Below are 26447 nucleotides of genomic sequence, written 5' to 3' on the forward strand. Positions count from 1 at the left end.
TTGATGGAGTGCAGCGACTACTGAGCGAACGGATTCCATTCTGAACCTCTGCACTTTTACAAAGTGATTGAGGGCTTTTAGGTCCAATATTGGATGTACCCCATCCTTCTTGGGAACCACAAACAGATTTGAGTAGAACCCCTGGAAGCATTCCGATTCCAGAACCGGGAAAAAAATTTGCATTTTTTTGGGGCAGATAAAAAAAACGCAAATTGCTGCAAAAACACATTACACGCTTTTCTGCAGCTTCTCCATTGAAGTATATTGAACCAATAAAGCACCATTTTGTGTTAAAAATCCCTGACCCTTTCAGATGTGAACGTGTCCCATAGGAAACCAAGAAAATGAACTGTAGTGCATTTCTGCAAAAAGCACCAATAAACACATAGATGTGAACCAGGTCTAAGACGTGTAGTAACATAAAGGGGTTAAAAAAAAAACTAAAATTAGCCCTTTATAGTAGAAAAAAAAAAATAAAAAAAAAAAAAAATCAGATAATCACTACTGTAAGGGGTTAACTTTTTTTTTTTTTACTGTAGAACTGTGAAAGTAATATTTTCAGTAGCGTTTTGCTCTTTTTGTACTATAAAGGGCTAATTTTAGTTTTTTTATTTAACCCCATTAGGTTACTGGCTGATTAATCGATTATGAAAATAGAAATCAATTAATTTCATAATCGATTAGTTGTCGATTAATCGATTAGTTGTTTCAGACCTACTTCTATTACTAACCTAATTACGAGCCTTGTAAAAAGGAAATCGTTATACATACCTTTTTTGAAGCCGCTCCGGTCTCCAGTTGCAGAAGCTCTGCAGAGGAGACATGTGAGGGACTCCCACTGACGCCCTTTGTTGGGTGAGCCCCTATCCCTGAGGTTCGGGGCATTTCCATCCAGGGTGGGAGCTTTTTCAAGGATTGGGCTCCACCTCCTGGGTCCCTCGTCTGGTGTGAGGAGATACAAGGCAGCGCTTATCCTGTTTCCCTGGGCTCTATCATTGTTTTTATCTAAATTGTATAAATGGATGCATTTGTGATGAACTGAGCCTCCAATACAGGGTCAGTACAACACAGTTCTTACTCAGTGTCAGTATGTTACTGTGACTATAACTGTTGTATTCTGCTCATCAGCTATATTTGTTTCTTATGTTATTTTTTTCTTTATAGATATATACTGCGTTTATGCTGATACATTTTCCCGAAGAAGAGCTTGAAAAATACTCGAAACGCGTCGGGATATATATATTCCCGTATTTTTCTCTTTGTGTTCATTGTTTACTGCATCGTTTTTTGTCTCTGTATTTATACACTCAAACATACCCCTTTACTAGATGGGCTGTTTGCCCATATTACCATTTTTTACACTAAATAAAATAAAACCTCTGTTTTAATTAATACATTGTTTACAAAGTATTTGTCCTTTCCCTCTAAAGTCCCGCTGAGGCACCCCTTTTGAACATACCGTATATACTCGAGTATAGGCCGACCCGAATATAAGCCGAGGCCCCCAATTTACCCCCAAAAAACTGGAAAACTTATTGACTCGTGTATAAGCCGAGGGTGAGACATGGCTGTCCATCCCTGTGTGTCCGTCCATCCCTGTGTGTGTGTCCATCCATCCATCCATCCCTGTGTGTGTGTCCGTCCATCCATCCCTGTGTGTGTGTCCATCCATCCATCCATCCCTGTGTGTGTGTGTGTGTGTGTGTGTGTGTATCCATCCATCCATCCCTGTGTGTGTGTGTGTGTGTGTGTGTATCCATCCATCCATCCATCCATCCCTGTGTGTGTGTGTGTGTGTGTGTGTGTATCCATCCATCCGTGTGTGTGTGTGTGTGTGTGTGTGTGTGTGTGTGTGTGTGTGTGTGTGTGTGTGTGTGTGTGTGTCCATCCATCCATCCCTGTGTGTGTGTCCGTGCAGCCTTGTGTGTGTGTCCGTGCAGCCTTGTGTGTGTGTCCAGCCTACCTGTGTCCCGAGCCTCCGTCCCGAGCCTCCTCCGTCCCGAGCCTCCTCCGTCCCGAGCCGTGCCTCCTCCGTCCCGTGCCTCCTCCGTCCCGTGCCTCCTCCGTCCCGTGTCGTGCCGATGGATCGCCGCTCTTCTCGGCGGCCATTCTACAATTCAAAAGCCGCGCCTCCGCCTCCGCCTGTGATAGGCGGAACACTCAATTTCCCAGCAGCCTGTGTTCCGCCTATCACGGACATCCTCTCATCGTCGTCCGTAGTATGAGAATGAGCGGATGTCCGTGATAGGCGGAACACTGACTGCTGGGAAATTCAGTGTTCCGCCTATCACAGGCGGAGGCGGAGAAGGAGGCGCGGCTTTTGAATTTTAATGTCCGCCGTCTGTCTGCTCGATACGCTGATCGAGCAGTCAGACAGCGGTGACTCGAGTATAAGCCGAGGGGGCACTTTCAGCCTCAAAAAAGAGGCTGAAAATCTCGGCTTATACTCGAGTATATACGGTAATAAGTATTTGTGTGACTTTGCAGACAATGTATGATTAAAGCGACACTAATCTCAAATTTTTTTTAACATCAATCTAAAACAGGAATCCTCAAACTACGGCCCTCCAGCTGTTGTGGAACTACACATCCCATGAGGCATTGTAAAACTCGGACATTCACAGACATGACTAGGCATGATGGGAATTGTAGTTCCTGAACAACTGGAGGGCCATAGTTTGAAGACCCCTGATCTAAAATATCAAGTATGCCACAGATCTTTTTTTTTTGTCTCGTACTGTTGTTTTCCAGCTTCTTTTTTGTCCTGTGCATACTCTCTAACCTACACTGATGCACCTCACTCCTACTAGTGTAGAGCGAGTGGTCATTTCTGGTCACATGCTCCGCTCTATGCTTACTACAATTTCCATAGATCGGGATGTGTCTGCACCTTGATGTGTAGTCTATCTCAGGGGTGAGCAGGAAAGGGCGACTACGTTCCCATTCACAAAGGGGGCATGGAGAACAAACGCTGCCACCCTACAGGACGCCTGAGAAATAAGCTTGCATCTGAGAGTTAACATAATGCATTTATGATTTTTTAAAAATTTGAGTTTCGTGTCCCTTTAAGTGCTGTAGCTTTTTTTAAATAGTTCTTTAACCACTTCCCGACCAGCGCACGACGATGTACGTCGACAGAATGGCACGGGCAGGCATATTGGCGTACAGGTGCGTCCAATATTCAATGCCGTCCTGCCATCGGGAGCGAGCGGCCGAATGGAGGAAATGCTGTGTAAACAACATTTCTCCATTCTGCCTAGCAACTAGTGACGCTGATCTCTGCTCCATGTGATTGGAGCAGAGATCAGTGTTCACTAAATGAAAGCCCAACCCCCCCACAGTTAGTAACACACCCCTAGGAACACTTAACCCCTACACTGCCACCCACTGGTTAACCCTTTCACTGCCAGTGTCATTTACACAGGAATCACTGCATTTATATAGCAGTGATTACTGTATAAATGACAATGGTCCCAAAAATGTGTCAAAAATGTCCGATGGGTACCCCACAATGTCGCAGTCACAATAAAAAAATCGCTGATCGCCGCCATAATTAGTAAAAAAAAAAATAATAAAAAATTATTAATAAAAATGCTATAAAACTATCCCTATTTTGTAAACGCTATAACTTTTGCGCAAACCAATCAATAATCGCGATTTTTTTTACCAAAAATATGTAGAAGAATACGTATCGGCCTAAACTGAGGGAAAAAAAATGTTTTTTTATATATTTTTGGGGATATTTATTATAACAAAAAGTAAAAAATAATGCGTTTTTTTCAAAATTGTTGCTCTATTTTTGTTTATAGCGCAAAAAATAAAAACCGCAGGGGTGATCAAATACCACCAAAAGAAAGCTCTATTTGTGGGAAAAAAAGGACGTAAATTTTGTTTGGGAGCCACGTCGCACAACCGCGCAATTGTCAGTTAAAGCGACGCAGTGCCGAATCGCAAAAAGTGGTCCGGTCTGCAAGTGGTTAAACATACTGTTCTAATCATTACTTTGCACTTGGGTCATATGTAAATATTCTGTGAGTCAAATATTACCAAATACACATTCCAGTAAATTCCTTTTTAACTGCTGTAAGCTAGCACGTCCTAAATATACAAATTCCCTTAGCAAACCAGACAACCACAACAATCTGTGATCAGTACACCACTCCCATCAACCTGCCTTAGAGCAGGACGGAAAATTTTTGAGAATAACATTTGTGATGCCCAATTCTACTAGGTTAGTTGCATGTGTGTCAAGAAAAACATGGAGGCTGCCACTGCTGCCCGCTTTACCTGGAAATAGTGGTCACAGTTAGGCTTGGTTCCCATTTGTGCAGGTACAGAAATCATTTGAATGAAACAGTCCATTCAGACGGAAAGGGAAGCAGGGGAAGCAAGGTTTTAAATATTTTCATAGGACACAGATGCAAGCAATGACCAGAGGAGGAAACAAAAGGCACAAAGAATTGCTGAATTTTTAAATAGGTCATGTCTCCGTGACTGGGGCCATGTAGACTGCCAAAACTGTGTTTATATTCAAAGGAAAATCCTGCTGGTGAAGTTGAATAATTCATTTTGAGATATTGGCAGAAAGATTGTTCTTTGGTCACTGAAGCTCAGATGCTGAAATTTTTTTTAGCACCCTTGGTTAACTTGTCTATAAATCTTAAAATGTATGCATCTGTTTAACAGCGAGGTCCAACTAGAATCGTGCACAGGTGTGTCATCCTAGTGATCTGCTGCCATCGTAATTAACGTTCTCATGGAATGGGGCATTGTGCCCGATGCCTTAAAGCTGCACTCAAGGCTCATCTTCAGTCTTGCACAGTTTTACGGGCTCCTGTACTGAAATAACTTACTCTGATTTCACTGCACACTGTGAGCTTCTAATAGTGTGCATTAGAAGACGCAGCAAGTCAGATAAGGCCTGCCTAATTTCCTGGTTGGAGGAGATCCAGCATCAACTAGCTTTTTCCTCAGTCTGAGTGTCCCTGGTCCACCCCTTTCACTCATTGGATTTCAGTTCTTTCAATCATGGAGGTTCAGCATAACAAGAGAGTGTTACCAAGAGCAGAGTGAATGCAAATGTAGACTGCCTAGGAATGAACACTTCTCCAGACTGACATCCATTGAGGCATTTTGATATTCGTATAACTCTCCTTAAGAACCAGGCAAATGTGGCCAGGTTAGGGATATTTATGTACAGCACCCTGCCACCCCCTCCCACCAGCTGTGATATGCCTGCACTGCATAGAGAAGCATTTGCTCCCAGTAATGATGTTACAGAGTCTAAGGTAAGGTATGAAGTGAAAGGAAAAAGTACAAAAAATAAAATAAATGAAAACTGATAATAGCATGTTGGTGTGGTGGGAAAGTAGTAACCAGGAAAGGCAAAATAAAAGCGGATTAAACCTCAGCTTTAAGGTTGAAGTCCAGGTATGCATAGTTATTTTAGTCCAGTTTAGTCCATTGCAAGTATACATACACCATACTTGTGGGGCCGCTGAACCACTGTAGAAGTAAGCTGCTTAAACAGTAATCAGTCTTCCAGATCCCGTGCAGCCATTCAGAGATTGCCTTGCATTGTTCTCAATCTATGAAAAGCGTTCCCTGGACAAGGTGGAGAGGCAGGGCAGTGGTGCCATGATCTCCACCTTGTCCATCAGAGAATGCTTTGCATTGAGAAAAATGCAAGGTGTTCCCTAAAAAGGTGACCATGCCAGGCAAGTGACCCCCTGTGGTTACTATGCAGCAGGGCAGCCACTTAAAGAGGTTGTAAACCCCCGTAAAAAAAACACAAAAACCTGCAAGACAAAAATGAGCTATGCAACGCATACTAGCTAATTACGAAATACTTACCTTAGAACGAGGCCCTGCCCCCCTACCCACTCACAGCCGATTTCCGCTATTGCACATATGCGCAGGATGGAACATATGACTGCACTGGTACAGGACTCCCTTCCCAAGTTCTCTAAGATATGGGATAGGTGGGACAACTCCACATTTAACCCAGAGACATCACCCTAATATGTTGTTACGAACTCCCAGGAATGTTTTATTAAGGCTCGGTCTCGGGATTCTAATTATACGTCCCTTCTACAACTTACAATTTTTATTTTTTATTATGTTTCTTTTGTTTTCGAATCTGTGGTGTATCCTTTTCCCCCTCCCCTCTAATGTGACTTATAATTGTCTCAACACTTTATATCCCGCCTGCGGCGGTTTTTGCTGTTATAATTATACCGACCTGAATGTCTGTATCGAAAGTATATTTTTTTTGTTATGCAAATCTTTTTCAATAAATATACATTTAAAAAGAACGAGTCCCTGCAGTGCAGCACGCAATCCGCTCCCACGGCTGACATCTTTCCCAAAGATAATTCCAGGTTCGCGGTCACGGCACAGTCCTGAAGAAACAGCTCGAGCTAGCTGTTCCTTCAGTGCACATGCCCCAATGACATCCTCGGCAGCATATATGGTAAAAGACCTCCTAAATGGTGCAATTTTAGGAGATATTTACTGTACCTACAGGTAAGCCTATAGTACAATTAGAGAGGAAGACACAGAACCTGGAAGATTACAGTGATCATTGTAGTACCAGCGACTACTACAGCGATTCTATGCTTCCACAGCACATTACCTTACTCCAAGCTGTACCATTGTAACTATGCAAAACAAACCATACTGGTGTTCATATTTAAATAGACATACAGGAGTCACAAATTTGTCATTGGGTAAAATTCAGACAATTATGATAACACACACAAACACATTACATACCTCATACTTTTTTCTGCTAGAAGATCAGGTAATACATTAACCAATGCAATGTAGAGAAATCCCCCAGACGTAAAGGGTAAAATCCAAGCTACTGTTTCCCCTACAGGTAAAACATTAATGAAAATGAAATGTGTGGGATAGTGCAATCTTACAGTCATCACCAATGCATCTTCAATGCATCCACTTACCTGCCCCTTTGGGTGATTGAGCGCAGACAGCAAAGGCAGCCCCCAAGATGCCTCCCATTGCTGTCATCAGCTGCATCCTAGCAGCACTCCAACGATCAAAACCAGCCCGTAGGAGGATGGCAAAATCCCCGACCTGTAAGAGAGAGGGGAAGCTGCAGCAAAATAGGCCAATATGACAAATGGAGAGTATTCAGGATCATTTAACCCTCAGAACTTTAGAAAATAACTATCTAACTCTGTAATAAAAATAGGAGTTCCAGATTGTAATATGTACCAATCTAGTCCAGCCAGTATACCAGATGTACTAAAGTGACATACATGTCTAAAGTATATCTCTAGCCAAAACATATTTTTACGTTTTTTTGAAAAGAGCAGAGAAGAATTAAAATCTGCATACATTTTTTGTCTGGTGGTTACTTTTTGGAAGGAATTTCCCCTTGATTTTCTCCTGACACAACAACCTGAGAGGAAAGAAGAAATCTCTCCAAAGTGAAGGAAATCCTCTAAGACAACTCTGCCACAGGTGTCCCCATTAAACACCCCTTCCAACTGTTGTTCTGGTGACAGCTGTAAACATTAGGATTTTCCATCACTTTCTGTACTCTGATCATCAGGACAACAGAGAGTGTGAATCTTCCCAGTGGGGACACAAACAGCAATGCCATTGTGACCTGCGTTCCATTTCATTGTGACATCATTCCATTCCAATCCAAAATTACATATTTTAGCAACAGATTATATATTTTTTTTCTCCTTTTGTTCTGGAACAAAACAAATATAATTTTTAATACAGGTTTTATTTCCTGTCTAATCGGGTATATATGGCATAGGACTATTTCAGATTTACCACTTGCATCCGGCAGTTGGAGAGTCAACAGCACAAAAAAAAAAAAGACCATAACAGCAGAAGATCAGTTTACCTGCATACATACCTGAATGACCTATTGGAAGGACAAACGCTTCTCCCCTTCTTCTGGATGAGACCAGAACTTTCTGGATTAGTCAGTTAGACAAAGGCAGCCAACAACCATGTTGGCAGTGCTGGATTTTGTTACTGGAATGTAATGCAAGCTCATGGGTGTGTCCCGAGTGAAATATTTATTTAGGAAATTTTTCAATATAAAATTATATATATATATATATATATATATATATATATATATATATATATATATATATATATATATATATATATATATATATAGTATATATTTCTATTATTTACAAACTGCAAGGCGCGCAGGAGATTAACAAGTGTGTATTGCTATGGTCGCAGCCTTAGGGCTTTGTGTTCTTAAGTACACAGATAGAAGTATTTTCCTAATACTAATGCCGATTACAAACACATAACATAACTATTAAAAAAATAATAATAATAATAAATTTCCTTTAAAATTATCCTTTGCAAATAGAAGGAAATAAAAATAAATGGACCTGGTGAAAGAAGAACTGTTATACTTACCCGTTCAATGGGTGGCAAGTTACATCCTTGCTCTCTTGCAGAGCTCCAGGGGCCAATACTATCCAACACTTGATGTTTCAAATAGTTGGACCCCCATCAGGTGTTGTGGTTATGCTCACTGACTCTTACGTCAATGATGTGTCCTCTGGTGTTGTTGGAGGGGGGTGGAGGGATCTCGTTATCCAATACACCCAAAAGTGTTGAATAGCAGTGGTGCCCGGATCTCTGCAAGAGAGCAAAGATTCAACTTTCTGCTTGCAACACAAGAAAATATAAAACATCTTCATCTTGTTTTCAAACCAGTATATCTCCCCTCCTATGTTCATCCCAGCACCATAGCCTAATAATGGTTATGAAAACATCAGGGCTCATACAAAAAGCCATCAAAGAAAAAAAGTGTGTGTGTGTAGGTCTCAGACATGCAATGAATTCAAAATTGTTTTCCAACAGGGTGGATGGTAGGCGATAGCCATCACTACTGGAAACACACTAAGTTCACCTTACTGGAAAAGCCATTGTGAATTATTTCCATGTCTGTTGAGACACACATATACATACATACATATATGTGTGTGTGCACATGTGTACAGCTGATCTTCTTCCACTGGACAATTTCACTTTTATTTTCTCCCAGTGACCACAGGGTCGCTTTAAGCATTCATCTAAAACAAATCATCAGAAGTGGGACTGACCTCATGGGGGATCTCATGCAACAAAATGGCTGTTGTTGTGAGTATTCCAACCTGAAAAGCAATAGTAAAATTAACAAGATTAGGGTATGTAACTGCCTGTCATATCAATGGTCAGAAAGTTCAACTTACAAATAAGGTTATTTAGCAAAAAGTATGTAAAGCTTGTCAGTCATGCGGAAACAATCCTGCTGCCAAAACATTTTTTGTATAAACAGGTATGCTTGTGTAGCAAGCCAATTTCATTAAAAGAAGTATGGGCAAAGCTTTTTTTGGCCATATTTCTCTTGTGGCTCACAGGAGTGTACTTAATTTTCCTCTCCTGCAACTCCGAATCAGTCAACAGTGGGCTAAGGTCAGCTGATGTCACACAGCTGCTCCAGGTTCTTAAAGGATCCTGACCAAACTGGTGGGCAGGGCTGGGACAAGGGGTGGGCGAGATGGAGGCCTGCCCTGGGTGCAATGGTTTATTGTAGGGTTGTGGGTACCTTCCTTCTGTTACAAGGCTAACAGAAGTAGTGACAGCAGCAGTGATTCTGACAAGCGAGTGACTGCTGGGTGTAGGGTCCCCTAAGCTTGCAGACAATGACGCAGTTTTGCATCTTTGTCCTGGGTGCTGGATGACCGTGTCCCGGCAATGCTGGTGTGGATCCACCCAACTGCTTGACTGACAGCATGCATGATTGGAGGAATATACAGATATTGCAGGAGAAAGATTGATTACCATATCTGGTCTTAGTGGTGAAATATCAATCTTTCTCCTGCAATATCCATATATTCCTCCAATCACGGACTTCCTAAAGACACCATTCCGGTGAAAAGCATAGAGGCCGGGTAGCTGCCTGCTGTCTTGGTTAACAAGTGACTTCACATCTGGGTGAGGTGCAATGCACGCCGGGTCTTAGAAGGCAACGGCTGTGTGGTTACATTTCGTAGCGGATATTGGAGCGAATTGACTGTGGATACATACAGGCTAAATCGAGATGATGCCGGTCTGGGCACTTTTTGATGTATGCGCATTTTATTGGAGATGCTTTTAGGAAATATGTTTTAATATACGGTATTGCACGATCATCCTGTTATTTGTTTTTTGGCACTTGATGATAACCATTTGATGGGAGAATATACACATTGCAGGAATTTACGGATATTTCAGAGAAAGATTGACCGCCATATCTGGGCCTATAAAAAGGTGTAATAAAAAGGCTACATTGGGCCTTGTTGCCATAGGGCTCTGGTGGGTGCATTTGGATTGGTACGTGGTAAAGCACTGGTTGTTGGAGAGTAGAAAAAATGTTTTTCAGGATTCTTTACCCACAGCATGGTGGATGGGATTAAGCGATTAATTGAACTTTGGAGTTTTGGCACATTTATATAAAATTATCTCTTTGTAGATTTTGACGTGCACTTTTTTTTTTCTTCTATTTAACATTTTTATACTTTAGTTGGCACACTGGTAACACTATATGGTATACATTGTTATATAGAGTTGCCATTAAGGTTTATGTTTTAAGCATAGAATGAATGTATTTGGTGATTTCAATATTTTATTGGATGAGGGGAACATTGCCTTACTTCAATCGTTGAGCTTTTTTTTTTTTAATCCGAACTGTTTTTTTTTTATAATATCAAAGAGCAAAAGGAAAAGGTACAGTGGTAAATTAGGATTTACAGAAGAATCCGATAATGGAATACCATTTTTAGACATAAGAAGATAATGCATAGTTCAGGGATATCCAGCTGTTGCAGAACTACAACTCCCATGAGGCATAGCAAGACTGACAGCCACACGCATGACACCCAGAGGCAGAGGCATGATGGGACTTGTAGTTATGCAACAGCTGGAGGTCCACTAATTGCATATCCCTGGCATAGTTAATTCAAACAAACAGCAGCCTGAGAGATTTCTTACACACGTCAAAAGAAACAAAAAACAAGAACAGAACATCCTAAAAAAAAATAAAAAATAAAAAGGTGGGTATCAAAATCCCATCAACGGGCAATTAAGTATGCTTATAGCTGAAAAAAAAAACAAAAAAAAAAAAAACTTTCCATCACCAGCTGTGGGGAGCCAGACCAGGGGTAATTCTGCCATATAAGATGGAATTTGCACATTGCATTTCTATGGCGATAAGCAAGGGGGGAATTGACATACTCAATCCATTTCGTTTTTTGTAGGTAACATCTAGTAAGTGGCAATCAACTGAGTACAACAGGCAGGTTATCAAAATGTAAATACCTGGTTGGTAAGTTTCAGGATCAAGCGCTCAAAACAAGCACACTATTGGGCTGTCAGAAATAGGAACTTAAGCAAGTGTAGAAATTACACTTAAGATCGCAGTCCAGTAGCGCGTAGGGATCGACCGATTATCAGTAAGGCCAATTATTACAGGCCAATATCAGCATTTTCTGAAAAAAATCAGTATCAGTCGCAAATTAGACTGATATTACTTCAAGGGGTTTTACCGGGGTGATGCCTGCAGCTGCAGGCATCACATCAGTACCGTTCTTTAGAGCGGACGGTCGGCTTTATTGTAATAACAGCCGATTGGCCCTATTACAAAGGGCGGAAGGGGACAACTCCCCCCCGCCCTCACCCAGGCTCTCCCATCCCACCGGGAAGCCCGAGCAATCATCCAGCATATTCACCAGCTGGCCGAAGACCCCAACAAAGCAGATTCTTCATTCGGGTCTCAAATCTAGTAACTCGGAAGCGATGTCATGACATCACTTCCTGGATTACTGGCACCAGTTTTAAAAAATAGAAAGTATTCATAAACACCGATCTTGAAGTTTTGAGTACTTTCAAGTGCAGACGAAGTGTTTGGGGTCTTATAGACCCCGATCCCTCCATAAAGAGTCCCTGTCACTGCCTATTACTGTCACAAGGGATGTTTACATTCCTTGTGACAGCAATAACAGTGATAAAAATAAAATAAAAATTTAAGTGTAAACCTTTTTTTTTTTTTTAATGTAACAATATCGGCCATCGGCCTGAGAGGTTGCTGAAATATCGGTATCATATTGGCACAGAAAAAACTATATTGGTTGATCCCTAGTATAAAGTCGCCTCTTTACATGTTAGGTTTAGGAGAGATGGGTGTATCTCTCTTACCCCAGTCAAATAATGTGACAGGTGTGCGATAAGCCCAGTGAAGAATGAACAGTTGAGAGAGCTTATGCGAGGCTGACAATGCAGAGATGGGAATTGATTCTAAGGTCAAATCGCATTGATCACCGTCTATTTATCCAATATCAGCAACCCCGTGTGTGCTACATTTCAATAAGCTATGATCCTGAATAGAAGATAATACCCCATAGATACTAGATATTAACCCTTTATGGAGCTCGGCATCGATGAATTCAGTTACCAGTGAAGAGCTAGATGTGCTAAGATGATGTGTCTGTTTTTGGCCTTGTACTGCCTGTCTAAGTTGGAAATATTGATAGAATTGCCTAGGGGACAGTAGAAATGCAATGCAAAAGTTGACCATATGTCTTGAGTGTAGTATTGGTAAATAATTGGGGAACATACCAAATGCCCTTCGGTTTCCATGCAGAAATCCCTGAAATTTACAGATTTTAGGGTAGGTAGGGTTGTTCCACAGGGGAGTAAATTTTAAGGGACTATTTATAGACTGTGACTCCTTTGAGGCTCTCCATACTTTGATCTACAGAGTCTTCCCTACAGCTAATCTCTAAATTAGAAATTTCCACCTAATCAGGGTTAGGGATGGTGACCAGTTTAGCAATAGGATCTGTGCTATTTCGATTACCCAAGGTGGCAATATAATAAAGGTGGCGTATAACAATCGAAAATTGGGTGCAAATAGTGTGTGCGTGTTATACACTGATACTGCAATTTGGGCTGCCTAGGAGGGAAGCGGGAGGGGTGCGGGATGTGCGCCGTCAGATTACATACAGCGAGGAGCTCCCGTTTACTCAGCGGCCTCTGTAATAAGAAGTCCCGTCTCCTGGAGGCGGGACTTTGTATTTGTATTAAAGAGGCCTGCCGATTAAACAAGAGATTCTTGCTGTATGTAATCTGACGGCGCTCGTCCTGGCCCCTCCCTGTCCCCTCCGAAGCAGCAGTAATCAGAATTGAGGCTGCAGATGGGCACTGATCAGGCTGCAGATAGGCATTGATCAAGCTGCATTGATGGGCAATTGTGAGACTGTAGATGGACATTGATCAGACTGCAGATGGGCAATGGTGAGGCTGTATTGATGGGCATTGACCCTTGTTTTGCTTCAAAGTCCTTTATTTAAAACATTTTTCACCTGAAACTTCCCTCATAAAATGAAGGTGTTATACACCTGTTCGTGTTATACGACGATAAATATGGTAGTTTTAAAGGCTCTAGGTTGTTTACAGCAGTGAAAGCCATACTGCTAACCAGAGCCAGTGAGCCAATGAGGAGAGAGCGGGGAGCAGGGGTGAGCCGTAGCTCTACGTGTCATACACGTTTCAGCAGGAAACTCCAGTAATTCAAATAGAAAGTCTTTATTGCTAATAACAGGTAGGGTACAGGGACAATAAAAACGCTAACGTGTTTTGGAACGAGGGATCACAACCGGTGTCTTAAGGATGCATACAGTAGGGCTTGGGAAGTGAGCACGCATCAGTGCACTCAGAGCAAGAGGCTTGTATTGGGGGCACTGGCTAAAAGAGGAGGAGCCAGGAGTGCCCATGGGGGACCCGAAAAGAAGAGGATCGGGGCTGCTCTGTGCAAAATCACTGCACTGAGCAGGCAGGTATGACAGGTTTGTTATTTTTATTTAAATGAGCCTTTAATATCACTTTAAAGAGGAACTGAAGTCTGCTCGCATAATTTGTGATAAAAACATCTTTGCCATTCTGAAGCTTCCCTCAAACCACTTTGCATATTATTTTCTATATACTGCAATTATTCACCTGCCAAATATTCTGCAGAAATCTCCCTCCACTGAGTATGGCTGAGACCATTTTAACTGTGGGTAGCTGAAGCTGCTGCCTGTTCACTTCCTGGATTTACACAGACACACACCTCCAGCTTTTCAGCTCTCATTGGCCCTCTTAAGACTCATCCCACCTCCCTTGCTGCCAAACTCTCACAAGAGTGAGAGAGCTGTGCATGTTGCCATAAGCCTAGGCCAACGACCAGAAAAGAAACAGGAAGTGGGCTGTATAAGGTATTTACTGACAGAAAAAATGTTTTACTATCCAAAGTTAAAACAACAGGGGCAGAGGATTAAATAGATGAAAAGTTGAAAAAAAAAAAAAAGGACCAAAGATCCGCGTTTGGACACTGCAATCATCCTCTTCTCAGCCTAAAGTTGCAATGAGTATGGCACAAATGGGAACGTTTCAAGGTAACAAATGCCAACACAATATCAGTTATCTACGACAACTACAAGCTAAAGTCTTTACATATACACATTTCTTTTGTCAGCTTGTTTATACATTGTAACTTCGATTTAGTCCCTAAAAAACAGAAGAATTGACGGACATCATCACTTACCTTTCTACTGACCAGAAAACTGCCTGCCACCGCCATACCGTGTGTGAAATTATCAATAGTGTTGGCCAGGAGATTGAGATAACCGCAGACCTGTAATCCACAAGTTATCAGACACATGAAGTATATAAAGATCCCCCAAACATGAATTACACAATAGATTATATAATCACAGCATCCATGCTAACACTGTAAAAGAATTTAATGGAAGTGGCAGAGAGGGCAGCAGAGATATTTTCGGAGGCCTCATTGCTCACTGGACTTTTTTGGACGTTTCTACAGCAGCTGTTTTTGGCTTCAGATTTTTTGTCTATAGTCAATACACTCCCCATCATGTTATTTTATGTGTCCATGCACACATAGGCTGTTATCTGTAGTTTTTGGCTGAGGCATTTTTTTTGTGTTAAAAAAAAAAAAAAAAAAAAAAATTAATAATTTGTGGGTTCTGAGAGGAGGTTTTCAGCTGTAAAAACACTCCAACGTCAAATAACGCTGATAAATGCGGCTCACCAACGTTTGACATTTTTGATCCATTTAAAAAATAAATAAAAAATAAACGCTAGAAAAACGCTATTGCAAAAACGTTGAAAAACATTTAAAAACTCACTGCAAAGCTACGGGTGTTTTTATAACTTTATTTTAACGTCCAGTGTACATAAGGGGTAAGTTATTGTGTTACATCCTTTAGTCTAACATGATAGCTGACAGAGTAAGGGCCTGTGTCAACATTGACAAAAGTCTAATGCCTTGTACACACGGTCGGACTTTCTGATTGAAAATGTGCGAACGGATATTGTTGTCAGAAAATCCGATCATGTGTGGGCTCCATCTGACTTTTTCCATCAGAATTTCCGACACACAAAGTTTGAGAGCAGGATCTAAAATTTTCCGACGACAAAATCCGATTGTTTAAATTCCGATCGTGTGTAGACAATTCTGACGGACAAAGTGCCACGCATGCTCAGAATAAATTATGAGACAAAAGCTATTGGCTACTGCCCTGTTTATAGACCCGTCGTAGGTGTTGTACGTCACCGCGTTCTGAACAATCGGATTTTCAGACAACTTTGTGCGACCGTGTGTATGCAAGACAAGTTTGGGCCAAAATCCATTGGAAAAAATCCGACGGATTTTGTCGTCGGGAACGTCCGACCGTGTGTACTGGGCATTAGTCTGTCAACGCTTGCTCAATGATTAAAAAAAAAAAAAAAAAAAAAAATTGCAGAACTCAGTGTGTTATTATTACATTAATATTAACTGGCGGTAGTTGTTACAGTCTCCAAAATCTGGTACCCCTTTAAAACACAGGCAACTGTATGAGACCTATATGCACCTTGCATGTGACGTTGATGCAAATAGATTTTTTCAGGTTGTAACCATCTGATTTTTTCCCTGATATTATTAAGAATTTATTTAAAAAAAAAAGGGGAAGGACAAAGTAAGGTTCATTTCACATGGCGCGGACCTGGATGGACCCAGAGGTAGGTGGGTGTAAACAGACACTTGCTTGTCCATACAGTTGCATGGAGCTTCTGATCAGGTCAGCTTGAACAATGGACAGGTGGACCCAATCGAAATGCCCATGTGAAAAAGGGACCTAAAGAATATGGTTAGGAGACTCCTGCACTTAGGAAATAAACAGAAATGTATCGAATAGTAATCATCCAAAAGCAAAAAAAAGCATCCATCGCATTTTAGATTAGCAGTGTAGGGAGGACAGTGGATGTTCAAATGAAGAGCAAAGATCCTACCTGCTAGGTAAAATCCTCTACATAGCTGAGGTTTCCAAGTTTTAATTGTTTAGCTTTAGCATATGTCCACCATGTAAAATCCAATCCTGTAGCGTTTTTTTTCTTCTTTTTTTAAAGATCCAAAAAGTCAGCACCTGCACCGCTTATGGCCAGAGAGTTGGTCGGGTCTGGAAAAGAAAGCTGCACATGTGGAATCAACTGTTGTCTAGAATAGACTGCTTTCTTTTCCAGACCCGACAACTCACTGGCCATAAGCAGTGCAGGTGCTGACATCTTTGAAAAAAAAAAAAAAAAAAAAAACTATTAGATCGGATATAATATATGAAGTCAAAACGAAACAATTAAAATAGGATCAGCCACATCAATGACTAAAAAACATCAGCCACACAGAGGATTTAAAAGAGATGTAAGGGTTTTTTGATTCATACTTACCTGGATGCTTCATCTGTTCCACGGCGCCTCCAACACTGAGAACAGAGCGATCGAACACCGCTGATCACTTGGTTCTCACAACTTCCAGAGCAGAGACTGCTGCCTGTCAGTCAGCAGCTCTCTGCTCTTCTCCCTCCTTACTCACTGGAGCGCTGGGCTGTAGAGGGGGAGGGAGAGGCTGGCTCAGGCTCTCGGCAGCTCGGCGAGAGGCTGAACCAGGTGCCAGTCCAGGAATCTGGTGGATCCCGACTCTATGGTTGCCATGATGTGAAGCCTGGACCACCTTCTGTGACGTCAGTAGAGCGCGGACTTCAGCCCGCTCTCTGCTGAAAACGGGTAACAGAAGTGCAAAACGAACTGCACTCCTGTGAACCATAGGAGAAGTACAGCCAAACAAGCTTTGGCTGTACTTTTCCTTTAAACTAGCAGGTACCATCTTTGCTTTTCATTTGAACGGTAGCTGTGCTCCATGCAAAGCAAATCTACGTATGCCGGATACTTTGTTTCACTTTTTAAATACATTTTTAATCACTTCCTATCAAATTTCAGTGAGTGCCAGTCTCCTAACATCTCTGGGCCCACAGCCCACTGGCTGTGTAAAGTTATATAAAGTATCTATACCTAAAAACAAAAAAAAGTAATAAATTAAAGATTACGAGTCCCTAGATGTGGTGGCTGCACTACAACACTCACCCACTGCACTATATCTATGAAGGAGCAGAACACCTTCCTCTCTTCATATCCAGAATAGAATATCAGAGGCTATCACAGCGATCAGGTGACCCGCAATCAGGAGTTCTAGGTCCCGATCGTTAGAACAAGGCCCGGGGGTTCTCTGTGAGACCCCCTTCTCTGTGCTGGGAGTGCACCATGCGGCGCACACTCTCAGCACAAAGGGAGAGAAAAAAAAAAAAAAAAAAAAGAGTCCGGTGGGGCCGCATATTTGTGGCAGTTTTAACATTCCTATAATACAATAAATCTGAAAATCCAGGCAGCTAGTGTGTCCTGAATATGCAAACTGTAACCAAAAATCCAACGTTTTACCTGCCTGATCAACCACTTTGAGGGGATTTTTAATTTTTTTTACAATGTGTGATTTTAACATTACTACGTGAAAAGGGTAAGCCAGAACTAGATGATGCTGAACGTCCTCCAACCAAGAAATGAGGCGGCTCTGTCTGACTTACACCAGCTTCTAATGCCCATTGGGGGGAAGCTTGTCGTTTGACAAAAAACAAACACTACATTAATAGGATATAATGCAAGCAAAACCTGCAATTTAAGTTTAATAAAATGGCAGGTTTTAATGTGTAGAAACCCATTTTGTAATTTCAAGTGTCAGATGTAGGCATAGAACCTAAGGTCAATTTGCAGGCGTCAATTGTAATTGATCATGTGATTATAGTAGGCAAACCTCACTTTTTCAGTGCACTGGCATGATCTATGAATCTACATATGTTTTGTAGAATGTTTGTGGTGTATCTGTTTGATTGGAGGGCGGTTGTCTGTTTTCAGAAAAAGATGGAGTTTCATGGAAAAGTAAAAAAGTATATTTAAAGTAATATTACCTTAATACTGCCGCCTGCAGAGCTTTGTTGTTTGGCTACATCCTTCTTGCGCATGTCATGCTTTCCATTCATTAGACTTTTTGAAACCAGTTTCTGAAACGAGATATTGAAAAGTAAGTCTGCTACAAAACAAGAAATGTTTACATGTAGAGTTCCCAATACTTCTAATCCTCGCACACTCCTGCTATTGTGGTCAAGATTCCTCTGTGTCAAAAAGAGCTGTCAAGGATCAAGACATTATAATAAAAAGAGACCTTGTGGCCAGACAATTCATTCTATTGAAATCTTTCCATAAGATTATAGGTGGATTTAACACGTGTTATTATTATTATTATAATACAGGATTTATATAGCGCCAACAATTTACACAGCGCTTTACAATATAAAAGGAGACAATACAGTTACAATACAAGAGGATTAAAAGGGCCCTGCTCAGAAGAGCTTACAATCTAATAGGGTGGGGCAGGTAGTACAAAAAGTTATAACTGTGGGGAATGAGCTGATGGTGGTAGGAGATTATTATTATTATACAGGATTTATATAGCGCCAACAATTTACGCAGCGCTTTGACATGGGATTTACCTGTTAAAGCCTCCCTTGTGCAGACATCCAAAAGCCTTGAGACTGCTGCTGGGTGCTTTCATGTTGTACGTCAGCAGACTCAGAGCTGTCACTCAAGTGACACACTATAGCAGTGTTTCTCAACTCCAGTCCTCAAGGGGCCCCAACAGGTCATGTTTTCAGGATTTCCCCAAGATGAAACAGCTGTGGTAATTACTAAGGCAGTGAAGCTGATCAAATCACCTGTGCAAAATAATGGAAATTCTGAAAACATGACCTGTTGGGGCGCCTTGACGACTGGAGTTGAGAAACACTGCACTCTAGTAGGGATGAGCTCAGGCACGTTCGCATGGAACACGTGCAGAGAACGCCAGGAAGTCGGCGCAGCGCTGCGCTAATCACAGGCATTGAGACATTGCCTGATCTCTGCAGCTGCACATCTGAGCAATGTCTCACTGCCTGTGATTAGCGCAGCGCTGCGCCGACTTCCTGGCGGGCTCAGCACGTGTTCCATGCGAACACGCCTGAGCTCATCCCTACACTATAGTAATCTCTTTTGGAGAGGTAGCAAAGTTATAGAGTCCACAAAAATGGTAGGACAGCACAAATATATCCCCCAAATGACTCCTTTTTGGAAAGTAGACAGTCCAAGGTATTTTAAGAGGCATGGCAGGTTTTTGGAAGTTTTTTTGTCAAAAGTTTTTGGAAAATAAAGAAACAAAAAAAATAAATAAAAATTGACATACTGCCACCAGTGCAGTACAGCGTTATCGTCAGTGTCATCTTAGAATGGGTTTGCAAATTGGGTTTCCAATGCATAACTTTTTTAAAATGTGTTTTTATATATATATATATATATATATATATATATATATATATATATATATATATATATATATATATATATATATATATATATATATATATTTTTTTTTGTTATTCTGTCTCTCACTGTTAAAATAAACCTGCCATTAAAATGAATTGATGACTGATCATTTCTTTGTCAGTGGGCAAACGTACAAAATCAGCAGAGGGTCAAATACTTTTTTTTTTCCTCACTGTATCAGTGGGTTGGAGAAATGAATTTACACAGATACATTCACAGAAAAGTGACACTGTCTTTTAAAGATTCTTTAATACAAATCACTTACTGGAGTGGTGCTCTTCTCTTTTTCTTCATTTTTCTCATCGGAAAAGGTTTTCTCCAGTAAAAGGAAGGTGAGAAACCCAACGATAACCCAAAGACCGAGGAGCCTTTGCTGCTGGAGAGACTGGGAGTTTCCTGCAGAACACAAATTGCTTTATACATGGGGATGATGTAACATCTGACAATCCAACACTGAACATTTTAAAAATGACAAATTATAACAAAATATGAAACAATAAAAAAAAATCCTTGTTCACTCATACTGAGGCGATTCTATACAAGCCTGCATCATTTGAGTAATTATAGAAATTCAAGATCCTCAACAAAAATGTAAATTATAGGAAGTCGCTAAGAAAGGAAATCATCCACACAATTACTAGATGGACTGTATATAAACTGAGCTCCTACAGAACAATATTGCAGCTAGAGTCAACCTAAGCTGATAATAACCTCCAGTGCAGTTCAAATCAGCCTCAGGAAAGTAGCAGCGCATGCAAGGAAGTTTTATGTTACAGCAAATCCTTTCACTGACCTTTTATATGAGCCCCCTGGTGGTCTGTATGCAGAATGCCCTGCCCTTCATACCGCAACGGCTGGTTGAGGTTGTCCTAGACTTGATCTACTCACCCTATCATCTGTTCTAACATGAATCTCTACAGAATAAGGTGAATGTCAATAAAAAAAATTCCTTCCGCCAACTTGTTTTTTCAGGTACAAGTTCTTCAGCTATCATGTATAGTCACTTTTTTCTGCCTTGTGAGTCACTGATCTGGAACAAATGCACTGCCAGTGAAATCTGAAATACAATTCGGCATACCTGTCTCAGGTCAGTGAATCACTAGGTACTGAAGGCAAAAGGATAGGAATTATGAAACCTTTATCCTTATAATATAAGGCAGGCCATACAAGCATGGGTTATAGGAAAGAAAATTGCTTGATTCTTGGCTTTTTTTTAATTTATTTTTTCCTGATTACTGCAGGTGGCTATAGCTGACAGCAGTGATCATTGTATTCTGCTGATGGGGGAAGGCTTCCTGCCAGCAGAACACAATAGCACTGCAGGAAGGATTCCCCCCATCAACACTGACTATGTTGATGGGGGAATCCCTCCCACAGGGCTATGTGTTCTGCTGGCATGAAGCCTTCCCTATCAGCAGAATACAATGATCACTGCTGTCAGCTATAGCCAAAAAAAAAAAAAAAAAATCCAACCTGTTCCTGCTGAACAGGGAAAAATTCAATCTGTCTATGGCTGGCTTTAGTCAGAAATAGCTCCAAGTATTTCTGTATTCAAGGTTCCCTTTAATGTCAACATCATTCACCTGATAAGGAGAGAAGCAAACACTAATAAAAAAGAGATAAGAATACCAGTAAACCATGTGGCCAGGTCAATGGAATTGCCCAGAATTTAACTCCCAAAAGGCAAACAGAATAAGATCACTACCCCCTCTACTTCAAAAAAGTCAATATTAACAGCACTGAAATAATCAGCTAAAGGAGTCTTTCCTGCTGGGTATTGTGTTCAGAAGCTGGCATGAGCTGCAGCTGTTGAATACCCAAACAGTGACTGCATCTGATTGGGAGAGAAAATTGACTGTTGAGTTAGGATGTGCAGACAGGGCCAAGCACAGCTTGAATTTTGGCTGATTTAACAAGAATTATCTGATATCCAAGATACATATATCAAGCTGAAAGGGGTTGTTCCAGCGGGGACATGTTTGTTTGTTTTTTTAAAGTCAGCAGCTAAAAATAAATAAATAATAAAGTAGCTGCTGACTTTTAACCACTTAACAACTGCCCATTGCCGATTAACGGCTTCAGGGCGGTTGTTTAACTCTGAGAGGCCGTTAATTAACGGCCTCCCAGAATTCTGCTCTCGCGCGCCCCCTGGGGCGCGCACACGAGATCATCCGTGACCGCCGGGTCCAGTGGACGCGGCACGTTGCGGCCGTTTACCACGTGATCGCTCCGTCAAATGACAGAGTGATCACTTGTAAACAAACCGGCGTCATGTTACGACGTCGGTTCCTCCCTCCCCCTCTCTGTACCGATCGGTACAGTGGAGGGGAAAGAGATCGGTGTTAGCAGCGCTGTGGGCTACATCTGCAGTGCCCACATCGCTGCTCACCGAATTTAACTCCTCAATTCCCTGCCAATACCCTGCAATACCCCGCCATTACCCTGCAGTACCCCGCCATTACTCTGCAGTACCCCGCCATTACTCTGCAGTACCCCGCCATTACTCTGCAGTACCCCCCAATACCCTGCCATAAATTGCCATACCCAGCCATACTCGGTGATACCCTGCAATACCCAGCCATAGACGCCCCCCCCCCCCCCCACCCCTCACCGCCCTCCGGTGCTTCTACCAACTCGCCAGTACGATCAAAGCCAGAATCTTTTTTTATTTTTTTATTTCAGGCTTCCCAGCCTAGAGGTGAGATGTGGGGTCATATTGACCCCCAGATTTAACTGTAAAGAGGACCTGTCACCCCATATTCCTATTACAAGGGATGTTTACATTCCTTGTAATAGGAATAAAAGTGATCAAAAATTTATTTTTGGGGAAAAAAATGTCAAACTAAAATAAAGTAAAATGAACAATAAACAAAAAAAATAAAAATGTAAAGTGCCCCTGTCCCCATGTGCTCGCATGCAGAAGCGAACGCATACGTAAGCCCCGCCCACATATGAAAACGGCATTCAAACCACACATGTGAGGTATCGCCGCGAACGTTAGAGCGAGAGCAATAATTCTAGCCCTAGACCTCCTCTGCAACTCAAAACATGTAACCAGTAAAAAAAATTTAAAGCGTCGCCTATGGGGATTTTTTTTAAGTAGCGAAGTTTGGCGCCATTCCACGGGCATGTGCAATTTTGAAGAGTGACATGTTCGATATCTATTTACTCAGCATAACTTCATCTTTCACTTTATGCAAAAATTGGGCTAACTTTACTGTTTTTTTTAAAGCACAAAACTGTCTTTTCCCCCAAAAAAACGCGTTCGAAAAATTGCTGCGCAAATACCGTGTGAGATAAAAATTTGCAACGACCACCATTGTATTCTCCAGGGTCTTTGCTAAAAAAAATATATATATAATGTTTTGGGATTCTATGTAATTTTCTAGCAAATAAATGATGATTTTTACATGTAGGAGAGAAATGTCAGAATTGTCCTGGGTGCTCCAGAACGCCTGATGGCGCTCCCTGCATGTTGGGCCTCTGTATGTGGCCACACTGTGTAAAAGTCTCACACATGTGGTATCGCCGTACTCGGGAGTAATAGCAGAATGTGTTTTGGGGTGTAATTTGTGGTATGCATATGCTGTGTGTGAGAAATAACCTGATAATATGACAATTTTGTGGGGGGGAAAAAAAAAAGAAAAAAATTCTTGATTTTGCAAAGAATTGTGGGAAAAAATGACAACTTCAAAAAACTCATCATGCCTCTTACTAAATACCTTGGAATGTCTTCTTTCCAAAAAGGGGTCATTTGGGGGGTATTTGTACTGTTCTGGCATGTTAGGGTCTCAAGAATTGAAATAGGCCGTCAGTTCTTCAGGTGTGATCAATTTTCAGATATTGGCACCATAGCTTGTGGACTCTATAACTTTCACAAAGACCAAATAATATCCACCAATTTGTACTTATTTTTACCAAAGATATGTAGTAGTATAAATTTTGGCCAAAATTTATGAAGAAAAAATTACTAATCTGCTAAATTTTATAACGGAAACGAAGAAAAATTCATTTTTTCGCAGAATTTTCGGTCTTTTTTCTTTTATAGCACAAAAAAAAAAAAAACTGAGAGGTGATTAAATACCACCGAAAGAAAGCTCTATTTGTGTGAAAAAAAAAGGACAAAAATTTCATATAGGTCCAGTGTTGCATGACTGAGTAATTGTCATTCAAAATGTGAGAGCACCGAAAGCTGAAAATTTGTCTGGTTATTAAGGGTGTTTAAGTGCCCAGTGGTCAAGTGGTTAATAATGACACTTACCTTTCCAAGGCGCCCGTGATGTCGGCCTCCCGAGGCCGACCTGCCAATTTTTATTTTTTAAACATTAATGCTGTTTTTTAAGGGTGGCCCTCCACTTTAAGCCTAGCCAAATCTGCGCAGATTTCACTCATTCGGCCCATGGGCTCCCCTAGCTATGGTATTCAGACAGCCGCAACACTCACCATTACCCAAATACCCAAACAGTGACTGCATCTAAAAATATGCAATCACTGTTCAGAATTTCCCACAGGGTTTAGTCAATTGTAAAATCAACTTGTCAAGCTGTGTGATGCCAACAGGATCACCCACAGCTCAGATTTTAGCCAATTCAGCAGAAATCTGCTAAAATTCTAGCCCTGCATGGCCCGCTTATGCAGCGGCACTTATTAGCTTCATCTACCTGAGCAGCCAATCAGTTCCTTTGGCTCACATAGAACCTGCCCCCACTGGAGGCATCAGAGAAGTAAAAGCGATTTTTACCCCAACACTTCATATTCCTGATATGTGCTTGCTGTACCATGTACTTGTATGATAATGTATCCTGTTCTCTTTGTATTGTTTTCTTTATGTGAAATCCCTGGTGCTCCTGCCAGTTCTGCTTTCCAATTAAAAACTGACCACACTAAGCAGGAGATCACAGCTTGCTCAGTTCTCTAGCTATGCTGGGAATCTCAGCCTGCTCTTCTCTAACGATCAGTCATCAGACTTGTCCCGACACACACTGCACAGTCATTCATTGGAAAGCTCATGGTACCGCCCCCCCCCCCCCATCGCAGCTGAGAACAGAGGGAATGTGGTCAACCATTTTAACAAACTACTAATAATATCCAGTGGGCAAAGCAAGATCATCAAGGCAACCTTCGAGTAGCCAAGGATCCCGAGCATGTAGCTACACAATTCATGCTCCTGCATATACTTGCAGATAGGTGGCGTCGGATGGCACCATGCCAGTCCAGTTAATGCAAATGGGGAGAGCTCAATGGGCAGCTGTGCCTATTGAATCCTTATCAATGTTAATTGAAAGGATGATGGCGACAAAGCTGATACAAGGGTCCTTCAAAAAGTTTCTGAACTTTTTTTTTAAAGAATTTTGCAGCCATCTTCATCACAGTGTGACAACTCTTATAATAAACTGCAAGGTCAGCCAGCTTGCCAGACAGACTAGTCACATGACACTGTCAGACACGACCAATTACTACTCCTCCCACCCTCACCGATTCCAAACGAAAATATAAAAGAAGTGCGGAAACTTTTTGAAGACGGCCTTGTACCATGCATGTGGCCCAGTCAGCTTTAACCTCTACATGCCAGTGAAAGCTGACTTCTGCTAACAGGCAAGCATATAAAGGAGCTCTTAGTTTTTTGGGGGAAGAAGCAGCAAGGTAGGAAGTGGATGAGATGATCTTCTTTTGAGATTTTATAACATTCAAGTGATTGTAAAGCTTTAATAAAAAGAAAAAAAAAAAAAAAAACACAACAACAACCAGGTAATTTTTTACCTCCTCTATGCAATGGTTTTGCACAGAGCAGCCCAGATCCTCCTCTTCTGGGGTCCCTCAGCTGGTGCTCCTGGCTCCCCCCCCCTTCCCGACGAGTGCCCCCCATAGCAAGTCACTCATGTGGGTTTCACTCCCAAACCAGCTCTGTATGTCCACAAGGCACACAGAGCAGGGCTTGGCCCTACTCCCTCCCCCCCCCCCCCTTGCTGGCTGTGAGTGCCTGAGCCAATCAGGAAGCAGAGACTGGAGAGAGCTGCTGTTCATGTGCACATCAATGGATCGAGATCGGGCTCAGGTTAGTGTAACTGGGAGCTGTGGCCGGGGGTTGATACATATAGAAAGTTGTTGTTTTTTTTAAATCTTATTGTATTGAATGCATTAAAAGATAAAAAAAACTTTCTGCACTTAGAGCCGGTTCAGACTGAGGCAACACGACTTTCAGCGAGACTGCCTCAGGCGACCTGCACACGACTTTAGCAGCGCTTGCAAAATGACTTCTGTATAGAAGTCAATGCAAGTCACCCCCAAAGTAGTGCAGGAACCTTTTTTTTTTAAGTCGGAGCGTCTTGAGTCACTCCTATTAGAACGGTCCCATAGTACAGAATGGAACGCGATTGTCAGGTGGCTAAGTCGCCTGACAAGTCGCCACTGTGTGAACCGGCTCTTAGAACCACTTTAAAGCCTACATTGGGTGTCATTATGTCTGCTAGGTCACAAAACATAATAGAAACAGACATTCTATGGCCTGAACTAATACTACTGGAACCCAACATCCCGCTAGGAACTAGTCCGAGGGTAAAGTGCTCAAAGTCACCGATTTGTAAGGGCATCATCTGGTACAGTCATGTCCACAATCTGCTGACAGTCATGTACTGCAC

At 41.6% G+C, this 26447-nt stretch overlaps 1 protein-coding gene across 2 annotated transcripts in view; it reads right to left on the reverse strand.

The window, feature by feature from the left end:
• SLC39A13 (solute carrier family 39 member 13) overlaps positions 1-26447 on the reverse strand; it is a 70862-nt gene that overhangs the window by 16885 nt on the left and 27530 nt on the right. The window contains exons 4-9 of one of the 2 annotated variants that reach the window (XM_077460982.1): positions 20075-20205; positions 18363-18455; positions 14615-14704; positions 9117-9167; positions 6963-7095; positions 6775-6874 (exon numbers count right to left, since the gene is read on the reverse strand). In XM_077460982.1, coding sequence (XP_077317108.1) covers positions 6775-6874; positions 6963-7095; positions 9117-9167; positions 14615-14704; positions 18363-18455; positions 20075-20205 — 598 coding nt within the window. Of the gene's footprint in view, positions 1-6774; positions 6875-6962; positions 7096-8421; positions 8650-9116; positions 9168-14614; positions 14705-18362; positions 18456-20074; positions 20206-26447 lie in introns of those variants that run through there. The other variant, XM_077460983.1, reaches the window with a different exon arrangement.

This window comes from Lithobates pipiens, unplaced genomic scaffold (genome assembly GCF_037356315.1).
Source record: "Lithobates pipiens isolate NorthernLeopardFrog02 unplaced genomic scaffold, aLitPip1_a1.2 Scaffold_10, whole genome shotgun sequence".
Classification (NCBI taxonomy): domain Eukaryota; kingdom Metazoa; phylum Chordata; class Amphibia; order Anura; family Ranidae; genus Lithobates; species Lithobates pipiens.